At 33.4% G+C, this 14,452-nt stretch overlaps 1 protein-coding gene across 1 annotated transcript in view; it reads left to right on the top strand.

Moving 5' to 3' along the window:
* LOC125074817 (protein phosphatase 1 regulatory subunit 3C) overlaps nt 1–1,728 on the top strand; it is a 50,264-nt gene extending 48,536 nt beyond the window's left edge. Inside the window, exon 2 of the mRNA XM_047686248.1 lies at nt 470–1,728. Within this exon, the coding sequence (XP_047542204.1) occupies nt 477–1,340 (864 nt within the window). The 5' untranslated portion in view covers nt 470–476 and the 3' untranslated portion in view covers nt 1,341–1,728. The remainder of the gene's footprint in view (nt 1–469) is intronic.
* Nucleotides 1,729–14,452: the final 12,724 nt, after the last annotated feature.

A 14,452-nucleotide genomic window follows, 5' to 3' on the forward strand; every position in this document is an offset into this window, starting at 1 on the left:
ATTTAATTGTAACAAGTAAATACGATAATTACAAAACTACCCCTATGAATTATATTTATTTCAACATTGTCATATGACGACTTAAAAGTTATATATACGACTTTTTGAGTATTCTAATTATAATTCTAATCTAATCTAACAGGAATTAAAACTGGAAAGCGAATTTGTTGATACGACAGGAGTTTGATATTATTCGCGAGGATAATGACAATAATAAAATGTCCGTAAACATCAATTCTCATATTCACTTAACTCAAATCGTCCGCAACGCTCTTGACCTAAATCTCTAATTAACATTATGTCAATAAACCCTTGTCCGGAAATTTCTCTCAAACGTGATGTCACACTACAACTCTTTCGTACTAATGCGTGACAAGCGCCCGCGCAGCTATATAAGTGTGCGGCGCGTGTAATTCTGTTTAGTTCACCGCTGACCGCGGCAGTATACACACGTGTTTTTCTTTTACAGAAACGCGATGTGCGCTGCGATAGACATGCTCGCGTCGGAGCAAATGTTCTACGGCCACAGCCCACCGGCCGGATTCTTGACGGATTATACGCATACTCCTCAAGTAAGAAGACCTTCGATGCTTTCGACACGTGGATTTTCAGCACCATGTCTCTCAGTTCTCAAACCAGTGCAACTCACCCTGAAATCAGCCCCACGGTCCTGCATCAGACTATCTACAGATAAAAAGAACAAACGCGTTGTGTTTGCCGACGACAGAGGGTACGCTTTGGAACAAGTTAAATTCATGACTGAACCCTCGCACGTGCCTCCATATTGGGCATTGAAAATAATCCCCAGTCCGTCGCCAGAACGAAAACCCCCACCACAAAGTGCCGTTGATTTATGGGAGCCGAGGTTCCCACAGCCGGCGTCCGACTACTTGGAATTCCGAAGGCGGATCACGGAGTGTTGTGTCTCGTTAGAAAACGTAATAGTGAAACAGAACGAATGCGCAGTGGACGGGACCGTGAAGGTGAAAAATCTGGACTTCAACAAGGAAGTCTTCGTGCGAGCGACATCCGACGGCTGGCGTACCGAGGAAGACACATATTGCGCGTTCGTCGAATCCGGCCCGTTGAGCAAGAACGGCGTATCGACATACGACACGTTCGGCTTCAGACTGCAGCTACCGATCCATTCCCGAAGGCTAGACTTCTGTGTGTGCTTCCGTTGCAAAGGCAACGAGTACTGGGACAATCGGAACGGCGAAAATTATACAATAGAGAAATCTTCCGTTAGGAAATCGCCGGCGATCGCGTGTGCACGAATCAACTATGGAAATTCGTGGACGGTTAAAGCGAACGATAATGGAAACACGCCGTACTGGTGAAAGGTGCTATCGTTGTCGCTTTTGGTATCAGTGTCTATTAATGGCGACCGCCAGTCTGTGATCTTGTGCCATACCTTCGAAACTTCGCGGAGCTGAGGTTTGTAGTCGTTTATTTCTAAGCTCGAAGATAGACTGCTCTCAGTAATTTATATTTTTATATCTTTAGTCTTATAGTGAGACTGATGAACGTCGGTGAGAATAATTATATTTTTATAAGAATTATAAAGTGCTCAATTGAACGGAAGTGGGCTCAGTGGGTGCGCTTAGAATTTACTTATGGACTTATTGTGAATTAAAAAAAAACACATCGACATTTCATTTATAGTGGACTTATTTAAAAATGAATTGCATACAAATTTTGTATAATATCCGAATAGTTTTGATCCTTGAGAAATTGCTGGCTTAATTCTAATTAAACAATGAAACGATAATTAATGACTTAAACATTCCCATAATAACATAAATCATAATGTAGGATTTATTTTTGCATATCTATGGCAGGAACTTTCTAATATTTCATAGCCCTTTTATAATTAAAAAAAAAAAAGCTGGTTGAGTTAATCAGTGCATTCTAGGCGATGTTGGCGATCCTTCTAAGTAGAAATTTTCAATAAATCTCAGTTTTGATGACTACAAGATGTGTTAAAAACAGTGGATCCAAGATTACTTCCTAAATGTAAATTACTCTCAAAAGTAATCAAAAAATATATCACGCAAACATAACTGTGGTATAAATGCTTAATATATTTAACCTTTAATAATTAAGCTGTTTTTTTTTATATTTAAACGCGCTAATCGCTGGAAAACATTGCAATTGAGTGCCCAATTTTTGAGGAAGGTTACTATTTAATAGCTCCCGGGACGAAGAGAAATGTTAAAACAGGTGTTACCGCGCGGATCTAATAGGATTAATTTGCTAGAAGCCCGATCCAATCAAAATCAAATTCCTTTATTCAGTATAGAATCATTACACTTATTGACTGTCAAATTAAACACTAACACCGGTTCGGAAAAGAAAACACCCAGACCTGAGAACCGATAAAAAAAAACTTAACATGTAACTCGAAATCAAACCTCAATAGTTATCACTAAAAATAAATCAATAACTATTAATAAACGATTAGAGATACATTAAAACGAACTGTTCTACGTTACATAAATGGTTCGAAAGTGAAACGACTTTACACAACGATGTAACGCCACAATTATAATTTGATAACTATACGAAATATATTTGTATACGTCGTCTGTGGAAAATAACGCTGAAACGCCAATATTGTTGTTTCGAGATATGAGATAAAAATTAAAGACTATAAACGTAAATTCCCAAAAGCAACAATTTGGCGCTTCGGCTCTTCTTTCCACTGACTGTATCGATAGTGTCATGTTGGTAGACCACTTGAATCTAGATAAAATATTGCGGTTTCAAAGTAACACCGTTTTCCGTGTGAAGTTTTTTTTTCGTAATGTCGATTCTAACGAGAAGAAGCGGCAAGTAACTCGATAGTTACTTGTCTACCATTTGAATTACATTACGCTTAGTTTTCTTAGTTTAAAAATGGTAATTCTATTCACATGAAAACACTCGAAACTCTCCGTAGAATACGATCTTGTAACGTCAAAAGTGTTCTATAATTATTCAAAATCAACTTTGGTTTTAAATACTTCACAAGTAATGCAAGTTGTTTGGCTAAAGTAATTGTTAACGATAGCAAAAAATGTCTGAACGGTCGAAATTACTTATTTGTCCTAGCTCTAAATATCAAGTGTCTAGTGTAACGCGCGATAAGTTAATAATAAAAGCACAAACTGAAATATCGTGATACAATAGTCAGTCTACAGTCTTAAGTAGGTATTTCGAGAAATGTTAACAATCCAGCAACAATGATATACTCGCTACAATGTAATGTGAGTCTTTACTGATATAAGCGATTTTCTTTTGTTGAAATTTCGTTGGTACAAATTTGAAACTTTTACTGAATAATTCAACAATGATTTCTATACCATTGTATTTAAATAAATAAAAACTAAAATGTATATAATTAAACGAGCACCAATTTGATTAACGATTATAAATTATATTAATTAAATAATTATTTTGTCGCTACGCTGTTTTGATTTTGACGTTATGTTTGCGTTCGCTTGTTTTTTTTTTCTTTTCAGTCACGGCGCATCCACGCTCGTTGAACGCAAAATATTCTGCCAATATCACGTATGATAGCGAAAACTTGATGATTCTAAATTTATAAGTTTTTATTGATGATATAAGTAATAATAAAACGCAAATATAAGCGTTATTAATATTATTATATAATAGTTTTAATCAAATTTAAAAAATAAAGATTAAAAATAAATAAAATATCATCGATAGATGCAAAGTCGCTATTAACTTGTGCGGTGATGTAGTTGTTAATAAATGAGCTAAATATAATTACACTGTTTAAATCAAAGAGTTTTAATGTCAATTTAAGAAGATCGGTTCCAATGGGTATTTGGTATTTTCAAACTTTAATCTACTTCAAGGACATTCCTATTGTTATTAAAATGAAATTTACCTTTAGTTGCATATTATAATTTGTTTGTTAATATAAATCTTATTCGCGCCTTTATAACTCAGTCGAGTGTTGTCACAATTTTGACAGCACAACTGTCAGATAACCTGCGTAATAATATGTATGTTTAGGCCATAATAAAGTTCCAATTTCGAGCGAGTGAAACCGCAAGAGATTATTTTAAAGCCATAGAGTAATCTAAGTTTTTTTATATCGTAGACGTCAAGAGAAAATAATACAGTCTTCTTAAAAGCCAGTTATAAGTAGTTGAATAAAAATAATAAATAGGATTTTTAAATTGTTCACTGAATTCGATTTGATTGTTAAAATGTACCTGAAATTTATAACTACTATATTTTTTATTAATGTTATTTTTTTCGGCGTTTTTTATAAAAACAAATTCATACATGATTCATGAAATTCCGTTTGAAGTTTAAGTAGTCATTGTCAGTTAACGTCAGTCATAGATTAAATAAATAAGGATCAAAACTATTTTCTACAAACTGTAAACAAAAACAAAATAAAAAAAGAATTGTAGTTATTAATTATTAATTTCAAACAAATAGCAATTTTTTTTAATTTACGTGTATCAAATTATAAATTAACAAAAAATGTCGAACGCTGTAAAGTGCTTCAGCGCTGAATTAAAATATTCATCTATTATTATCTATATTATATTTATTATTTTTAATTATTCTAGTACAAAGCAAAGATATGACAGCTACACAGCTTTTCGTTTTGTGCTAAACATTAAAAAAAATCTTGTTTAATCAATGGTAATACTTATTTAATTATAATTTTAATTGATAATTTACCTTCGAAACAAATCTATCTGTGTTTAAAACTAAATTGGGATATAGGATAGATTAAAAATTAGCTCAATAGAAGGGATTTTTTTTTATTTTAATTGTTAAAATAAAAAATAGAACTGATCACATATGTATTGTTTATCATACTACAGTTTTGTTGTGCAAAATTGTTCAGTTGATGATAGTAAGTAATGTATGGAAATGTTTCTTTTTTTTTTTAACAGATTATACAATGCGAATTTGTTATTTTTGATCTCATGTGAAATTACAATTATGAAATTTATGTTCTATTAAATATGTTCTTGTGATTAAGGCGTGTCATGACAAATAACAATGATAATCTGTTAAAAATATTTTCATTAATTATTAATGAACTGCAAGAACTCATTAATTGGACACACAGATTAACAATTCTATTGACACAGTATACCATAGTATTTATTATTATTATTTATATGTTATTGTACATAAGAAAATAGTACAGAATGTTAAGTTAATTCATGTGTTCACAAGGGGCGTTCAATAACACAATTTTGTATATATACATTGTGTATGACACTAAACTTAATAATATGATTGAATCTGTGTGACACACACATGTTTTTAAATTAATTAATGAGTCCTTGCAATTAGTCGAATTAAAAAATTATATAATAATTTATAAATTTTATTTATTGTAAAATTAGTCGTTTAAATATATTTTTTTTTTATGGAAACGGGGTTGTATTTAGAGAGCCAACTGTTTTAATGAAAGAACTGATTAATATTAAATGTTAAGGAGATAATGATGTCTATATTTTTTATATAATGTTAATGATATATATAATTATAATGATTGTATACAGATGTAATGATGACCGGTCTTGTCTCGTTTTTGTGGTTATTAAATATTTAATTGTGAAAATTGCTGTTTTTTTTTTTAATTCATCTTCTGAAAATAAATTAATTTTTTTTTTAAATTACATTTAACTCCTTTCCTTTGATTATTAATTTGTCTAGACTCTAGACAGACTGTCAAAGCAATGAACGCGTTGAAAAAAATTATAAGTACACGCGTCACGCAAGGCGAGTGTCAAGCGTAGCTGCCACACACCAAGATGATGAAGTTGGCGCGTTTGTTTCAGTTCTTTTGTAGTCCGACACTCTCTCTAGATAAATAAATACTCTAAGCTTCTTTCTGCCAAAAATTAAAGTGTTTTGTTTTATTATAATGGCCAGCTGTTTTTTTCCTGTGGCTTTTATTTGTGCTGCAAGGAAATGGATTATTTCGCCAATGTCACAATTGTAAGCGAATTACAAGCGTATAGTATCTGTGAGTCAAATATAGCAAATGTTTAATCCAGTTCCGATTGAGTTCAATTAACACATACGGCGTTAGTAACGATAAATACTAGTCCTCTTAATTTGCTTATTAATAAGTTTTAGGTGATATTTGGAACTTGGCCTTTAATACGGCGAGTAATTCAATATGGTATCTGAAGCATGGCGTCAATGTTATTTTATCAGCAAGATGTCCTCCACGTCTCCATTGTTCAAGGTGAGTTTATTCAATAAAACAATTTATTAAGAGACATAACTTAATTACACAATTAACAAATGAGTTTATATATATATAAATAAATAAATATTGGACAACATCACATACATTACACTGATCCCAATGTAAGTAGCTAAAGCACTCGTGTTATGGAAATTAGAAGTAACGACGGTACCACAAACACCCAGACCCAAGACAACATAGAAAAATAATGAACTTTTTCTACATCGACTCGGAGTGGCGTACCCATGAAAACCGGTGTACCCACTACTCGACAACGGAGGTCAGAGAAGAGCTAAGGCTTTGATTAATATAATTGCTTGATTTGAGTTTATAATTAATCTTGTACTCTTGTGGTGTAGGTAACGCCGAATTCAACCTTAACCTCTTGGCCACTGCAAAAAACGCCGCCCCAATATCGAAATTTTGCATAAAGATAGTGATGACATACCATTTTTTAATAAATGAAATGATTCATTTAAAGCAGCGTTCTGCTTCTCAACCTAATTTTGCCACTCTAGTTAACTTAGCGTAAATCCATCGCTGGGTGGTCTTGTCGGATTAGCTGTTCGTCGTCCCAAGTTGGTGTCCCTTGAGCAGTCTCAAGGGCTTGCTTGGGCCGCTTGGCCGAAATCTGTCAGGACGACACCATCTAACTTTGTTATTTGCAACAATATTTTAATGCTTCGTTTAATGAGTAATCCTATTATTCTGAGCTGTTCACATACGCTTGAATGATACGAATGGGAGCCGGCGTTTAAGATAAAGTGTCAACGACCGCAGATATTAATGTAATTTTTTATACTCGTATCTGTGTCATTGTTGCTAAGCTTTGTTTTAAATTAAATTAAGATGAGCCGTGATAGCCCAGTAATGCATCTTAATGGATAACCATCCATTAAGATGCATTTTCGTTTGTTCGAACCCAGGCAAGCATAACCCACAAAGTGTTACTTCTGAGTTATTTAAGTTTAAAGTTTTACCTGTATTTGCTTATAGCTGTGTTTGTTTGTTTTTATTGCTTTCTGGTGTAACATTTGTATAAATGTATCATATTTCATACAAATGAGTTAATCTAATCGAAAATACCCTTACGAGTAATGTGGTATACTTAACTCATTTTCGATCAGTTTGTGGGTTGAATCCTTTTAGAGAAACTACGTCCAATTCATCTCGAGCTCGATGGTGAAGGAACCATTTCTCTAATTTCAAAAAAGTCAAATAAACAACAATTGACAGCAAATTGACGCGATATCATTGGTCGAGAGCTTGATTAATCTATGACATTCACTATGGATTTGCGAAAAAATGACGTTTTGAACGTCGACGAAACTGTTATCGAAATTTTTGAAGTAAAATTAAGGTGGAAATAACTAGTTAAGTGTAATAGTGTTGTATTATAAATAAAGATGTATTAATCATAAACTCTTAGTGCACAACATAGCTGAGTTATTAGCAAATCGCATTAAATACATAAATCTAAGGTTTGTTTATCTTTTTTCCTACTTTCATTGGAATAGGGTCAACAGCCTGCATAATCAGAAAAAAAAACCCGGGTAATTAGGTAATCCTCGACGTCGGTATACAGAACTGCTCAGATCTTTTAGGATGCGCAAACTCAGTAGTTTAATAAATAGCCTTTTACATTAAAAGTTCGTGTTGTCCTTGTCGTACACACGTGTAGCCGTTAGCGAGACAGAGACAAACATCTTATTACATCAAATTATTATTAATGACATTGAAGTTCAATTCCGGCATTTTAAAGGGCACGATTTGATTTGTCTTATTGTATTGTATTTTGAACTTTAAAGTGATGGATTAATGTTCAAAATCGTGTAACCTTAGAAATTTCCATTTGACCTTTGGAAGTAACCTAGGCCGAGTAAGGTTCAGACCTTCATTTCATTGGTTCGGTTAATACTACACGTAGTTCCAGGCGATGTTCTCGCAATATTTTCGATAGTATTCTCCATTTTATGTAGATATTTATGTATATTGACAATAACAAAGATCTTTTCGAAAGAAACGGTGACAATCATTGTAAAGGCACGAAGGAAGTTACACTAATAACCCAGTTTCCGACTTTCCTGGGGCACAGATTACGTTTCTGTAATGTAATGTCAAAAAACATTGATAATAAGCCGAGATAAAGTGTGGGCGTGTTTATTGATTTCTAGGCAGGATATAGTGTAGAAATTTGATTGTACTTAATTGACATACTCTGTTATCAAAAAAGTAACTGATTTTATGATTTTAATTAAACAAGACTTCATTTCCCGCCTCACTATCTGGTGCAGGTACTTATCGAAACAACCATGATTGCACGGCTGGTTCATTTTTCGCCCAGAGCATCGGAATTCCGATTCAACGGCATTTGCTGCTAGCATTTTATCACCGCTCTACGCAGTCATAATTTGTGTACTGTTTAAAATTATTAATTGTATTTAATTAAAGGCTTTATAGTAAATTAATTTGTAAATAAATATAATAAATGTTATGTACTAATTGGTTAGTGAGGCATTTAAGAGGTTACTGGTAGAGTTGCGTATCGGATTATTATTTAAGAAAATGTATATTGCATTTACTTAGTGGTAGGGCTTCGTGTGAGTGTCAGTAGTATCGTCTCCACATATATTCTAGTGCCAAACAGTGGTGGAACAGAGTGAGTCAGGGCAACGAGAAGCTTACACCTCAGTTTCCAAGTCTGGTGGCGCTTTAGCGATGTTAGGGTTGGTAAGTATTACTTATCATTCAGCTATGTACACATCGCGTGTGTCATGTCCAATAGTCCGAAATTATAACATAATTATCACTATATAAACTTACTTTATGGCTATACTATAACTTACTATATAACTTTATGGCACGGGGTTCTGTATATGTATATATCTTATTAAATAATAACGAGAAATCGATCTAGAAGTCTTTGAAAATATAATAACTTTTCTTTTTTTTAAAAGTCGGTTGTCACAAATTATTATTATTGCGTATTTTCAACGATCACATAACCGGTACACACCGGTTCGAACCGCTTCAAACCGCTTCAGCTATGGATCTAAATTGACATCAATTATGCTATTATTGTATGATCTGTTGTTAACAATAAATAGTCCATGTGGGTGTGATTTACGAGTAGTGATGCGACACCACGATATAAAAGTATCGATAAAAAATACTTCTTGTAACCACGTATGACGAAATGATTTTTATATACTAAGTCTAGAGTTATTATGTCCTAGCCAAATTTTTGCCATATAAGCCGCTTATTAAAACTTGCCAACTGCACAGGGTATCTTTTGCACAAGTGTTTGCGTAAACACAGAATATATTACTGTAATTTCAGTAGTTCAATATGTCAAAATAAAATCACGTTTTATTATAATTCTCCAACAAATATATTTCTCAATAATCTCCCCCCATGTCATTATTTCTCGTGACAGATAAATCTTTTTGAAAAAAAAAAATAATAAGTATGTATATGTATTTGTGCCAGTCTTAAATAGTGTGCCAAATAAAATAGTATTAATTAAAGTTTAACAAATTATTAAACAACGAATTATAACAATAATTCTATAAGTACATAATAGTGGAAAATAAATAGTTTCGATTGTAATCATTATATATATTGATGTGATATAATTAATTATGACATCCCATGACGTAACACCGTAGCGGAGGCTAAGGGCTACTCGCTAATATTATATACATGTATACTATGAAAGTCGTAACGGAAAGTTTACAAATAATAATTAAAGGTCATTGGATACCGGGCATTGGTGAGTATATTAAAATGAGTGTATGTGTGTTTGTCTCCTACAAATTTCTCAACTGTTCATCGGTGATGTATCTCGAGCCGAGACGGTCTAGTGGTTAGAATAAGTGTATTTTAACCGATGACTGCAGGTCAAGGACCATTGAATTGTCATTTGCTTGATTTGTGTTTATAAATGATCCTGTATTGGGTGAGGGAGAACGTCGTGAGGAAACCTGCGTGTGTATCCACTAACACGTAGTGGAGCAGCGTGGTGGAATAAGCGACAAAATCTTTTCCTCAAAAGGAGAGGAATGCGGGTTGGCGGAATACACACGTGGCAGAATTTCGTTGAAATTAGACACATGCAGGACCTTACGATGTTTTTCTTCACCGCCGAGCACGAGATGAATTATACACAAATTATGCATATGAAAATTTAGTGGTGCCTGCCTGGGTTTGAACCCGAAATCGGTTAAGATGCACGCTTTCTAACCACTGGGACATCTCGGCTCTTATGTATGCTTAGATCTTTAAAACTACGCAACGGATTTTGGTGCGGTGTTTTAATAGATAGAATGATTGAAGAGGAAGGTTTATATGTATAATACATGCACAATATAGAAATGACCTTCAAAAGATATTATATTACACAAATGTTAATTAAACGTTTTTAATTGGGCAACATCACATACATTACTCTGATCCCAATGTAAGTAGCTAAAGCACTTGTGTTATGGAAAAGCAGAAGTAACGAAAGTCCCACAAACACCCAGACCCAAGACAACATAGAAAACTAATGAACTTTTTTCTACATCGACTCGGCCGGGAATCGAACCCGGGATCTCGGAGAGGCGTACTCGGCCACGGAGATCGTCGAATAATAGAGAAACACTGATAATTTATGAGGTTTCTAATGTGATGTCGTAAAGTAATTTTTTTTTTAACTTACATTGCAAACGCTGGCTGAATCCTACGAGATAGACCAAAATAATTTACTATAGTATTGAACACCTTAAAATGTCTACAAAAAAGTCCACGATGGTATATGTCTATCACTTAGGGATAACTCACAATAAATTTTTTTTATCCATTACTTTTTATGAGAAACAATGGCTTATTTACGAAGCGATTTTAAACAATACAGCATTAATCCTTATCCAATTAAGTAAAATACATTGTGCATTTAATATAGATTAATATGACCCTTTACAGCGTGTAGTTTAAATGAATATTTTCGAAGATATTCATGATTTAAAATCCAGGGACATAGCGGTTTGTATTGTCTAATTACAAAAAAGCTGTGAACTTTGTATACGCTTTGCACCCGTGCGAAACCGGGGCTGGTCGTTAGTTATTATATATTTAACAAATTCATATTTTGTAATTGTATCCAATTTCATAAAAATAAGTGTAATCTATTTCAGAACGTCATTCGTATGGTTTTAAAAAATAATATGTCTTCCCACGCAAAATGAGAAAAAAATAATGGCGGTCAATGTAATTAAAATATTAAGAAATAATTTAAAAAAAAAGTGTAATGGTTTTTTTTATTAACAGTACTTTTTATATTGAACCGAGTTTACCTCGTGGATAGGTCACGTAGATTGGAACGTAAGATTGAAAGAACTTCGTCTAAAATGTTATCTCTTCCTAACGTTGGAAGGGGCTAGGATAGTCCAAAGGGGTGCACAGAGGTAGGTAGGGGAGGTTTGTGAAATAATAAGTCATGAATCCACATTAAAATAAAATGTATTTCATTAATAAAATATAATTCCACTGATTAGTGAATGTCATAAAAATAAATATATCAGATATACAACATTCAAAGACAAAATAAAATTTATGTTACAATATCGTTTTCTATGATAAAATTTAGACCTTAAAATGTTATATATACAACTTAGTTCTTATGATATAGTAAAGGATTACTGTAAAAATGTTTTTACATCAAACATCAGTGTGACAACGAATACATTTCAAAGATGGCGGACCTGTAAAGCGTTATGTCAAAACTCTTTTCATTTTTTTTTTTGCTCCTGCTTGTGCCGAGAGGACTATATTAAAAGGATTAAAAAAATTGCGTGACATTTCTGTCAACCGAAAAAAACATTAAAATATATTATCTGTAGTAGCTGTTTATATGACATTGCATTTTCGCTTAGTTACGCAAATGTCTTTTCTTATCCCAAAACTTAATGAAAACAAAAAAATATACATTAAATATTAGATAGATCTATTTATACCCTTCGTGATATAATATTTGCAACGATATAAAAATAAGAATTAAATATAACTTCGTATAAATTTATGCGTGCGCCACACATGTTATTTATCTTTAATTTATGAACAAACGAGCAAACGCGTAACTGATTATCATCGCCCATGGAAACTTACAGAAAGAGGAAAAATGCCATGCTTTGTCAGCCTATGTAGTATCTATTCTGAATGGGGTGGGGTGAAGGGACATCTGTTGGTTTTAGATTGTGTTCTCACTGGTCCAGTGTCATAATACCCGCTAGCAGTTGCGGTACACTCTCGATCGTTAGACGACATTGCAGGATATCTTGCGTACGCTATCACGACTATCAGGAAACCAAATATGATCTAAATTTTTAGTCAAAATAATGTTCTGCTACAAAGCGAGTTGTCAGATGGATATTCTAATAATAATTTGCTATAAAATCTGAGAAGGCACCATGGTATGCCCGAAAGATGTGATAACTTAAAAAAACTCTGTCCGAAATACGTTTAGCGCTGTGGGTTAGAGTGAAAAAGGAGGATCTTACCTACCGCTACGGTATACCATACCGCTACCGAGCAGATGGACTTACGCAGTAACGCGTTACGTAACGAAGCGGATAAGACGTTACTACTTCAAAACGAACCTAAATGTGTCATTAGTCAAAATAATTTTGATTGGGAATTGGTTTAAAGGCTCAAGGGATACAACATCTTAGTTTCCAAGGTTGGCGTTGCGTTGGCGATGGAAGGTAGTGCTAATATCTACGGGTGGTGTCTTGGTTCATTTCCTCGGACGCTTACATATTTAAAGAACCTTGATCGCATAATAAGTTTTACAGTGAATTTCATTACATTGAAGAGTTGATGACTATTGTAAAATTATTAATTTCCTAACAATTATAATTATAAACTAAAATACATGCAATTTATTTTAATAATTAATAAAAAAATCTATACTATTTTAGTTAACAATCTTTGCTTTATAAAATTAATACTATTGTTTGCATACAGTATTTCTATATCACTAATACTAATTAAATAAATTATTCTATAACGTTATTTAAATGAATGTAATTATATTTTATTTCAAGTACAATATGAAAATGAGACCAAGCTTAAAATGGCTATTTTGATTGTATAGTAAAATTATTTAATAATAAATTATTTGGAAACAGAGACACTGCTGGAATCGATCGAACTTCAAATTATGATGAGGGTATAATACGGTAACAGCATTGCATCCCACTGTAAGAAGGAGTCCCCTACTCCTGAGTCCCGCACTCCTGAGTCCAGGCCGAGTGCCAGAATCGCGGGATTACGCTTATGGCGTCAAATGTGTGTGTAAGCGTATTTACTCAGCCAGTGTTACCGTTTGTTAAGGAAAAATATTTCAATATGTTTCACAACAGCCTCTGATTGATATGATTCGAAATTTCTTCCAAGTATATTTTCTCGCGATTTTTCGCTCCATCCGACCACACAAAAACACGAATTTAGCACAGAAAAATTTATGATTTTAATCTAATGTTAATTCATGTCGCTCATTTCTGGTTGAGGACTACGTATGCCTGAGTAAGCTTCTACTTCACTTTGAATTTCATATGTGGTAAGGCTTTTAGCTGGTCGTCCTGGGTGGGTGGTACATTTCGATCAATTACTTCATATTATGTACTAGTTATCGCTAGCAGCTTTGCTTGCGTTTTATGGGTTGGTCATCAGGACCTTCAGTGGTTTGACCGATAAAGGGCAAGGGACAGAAAAAATCGGACGGTTGTTGTGCTAAAGACGGCTGGGTTTGGAGGCTCTAACTATCTGGTCGGAGGAGCTTGTGATGGAGTAAGGAGCAGTTCACATTTCCAACAGTAATAATAAAAATTTGAATGAAATGAGGTAAAAGGAGTTTGTTCAAGCACAATGGTGTCGTATTCTATAGAGGTTATATTTTCTAAATTAGTATTTCCCTAATTATAGACCAACGTTAAATGTAAACTATGAATTTAATATGCTGAGCATAAAATTTAATACATCTTCAAACAATATTGCATAAAATTCTATATATTTTCAAGGTAAAAACATAATTAAAGTCTCATAATAAACAATTTGAGAATACATTTAAATGTTAGGAAATTGTGATATAAAACATTGAGTACCCTGACATAACATTTACACGATAAAGAGTAAACGTACAATCGCGCAAATTCGTGCAAGGTCGTTTGCGC

The sequence above is a fragment of the Vanessa atalanta genome, chromosome 28 (genome assembly GCF_905147765.1).
Source record: "Vanessa atalanta chromosome 28, ilVanAtal1.2, whole genome shotgun sequence".
In the NCBI taxonomy this organism is placed as follows: domain Eukaryota; kingdom Metazoa; phylum Arthropoda; class Insecta; order Lepidoptera; family Nymphalidae; genus Vanessa; species Vanessa atalanta.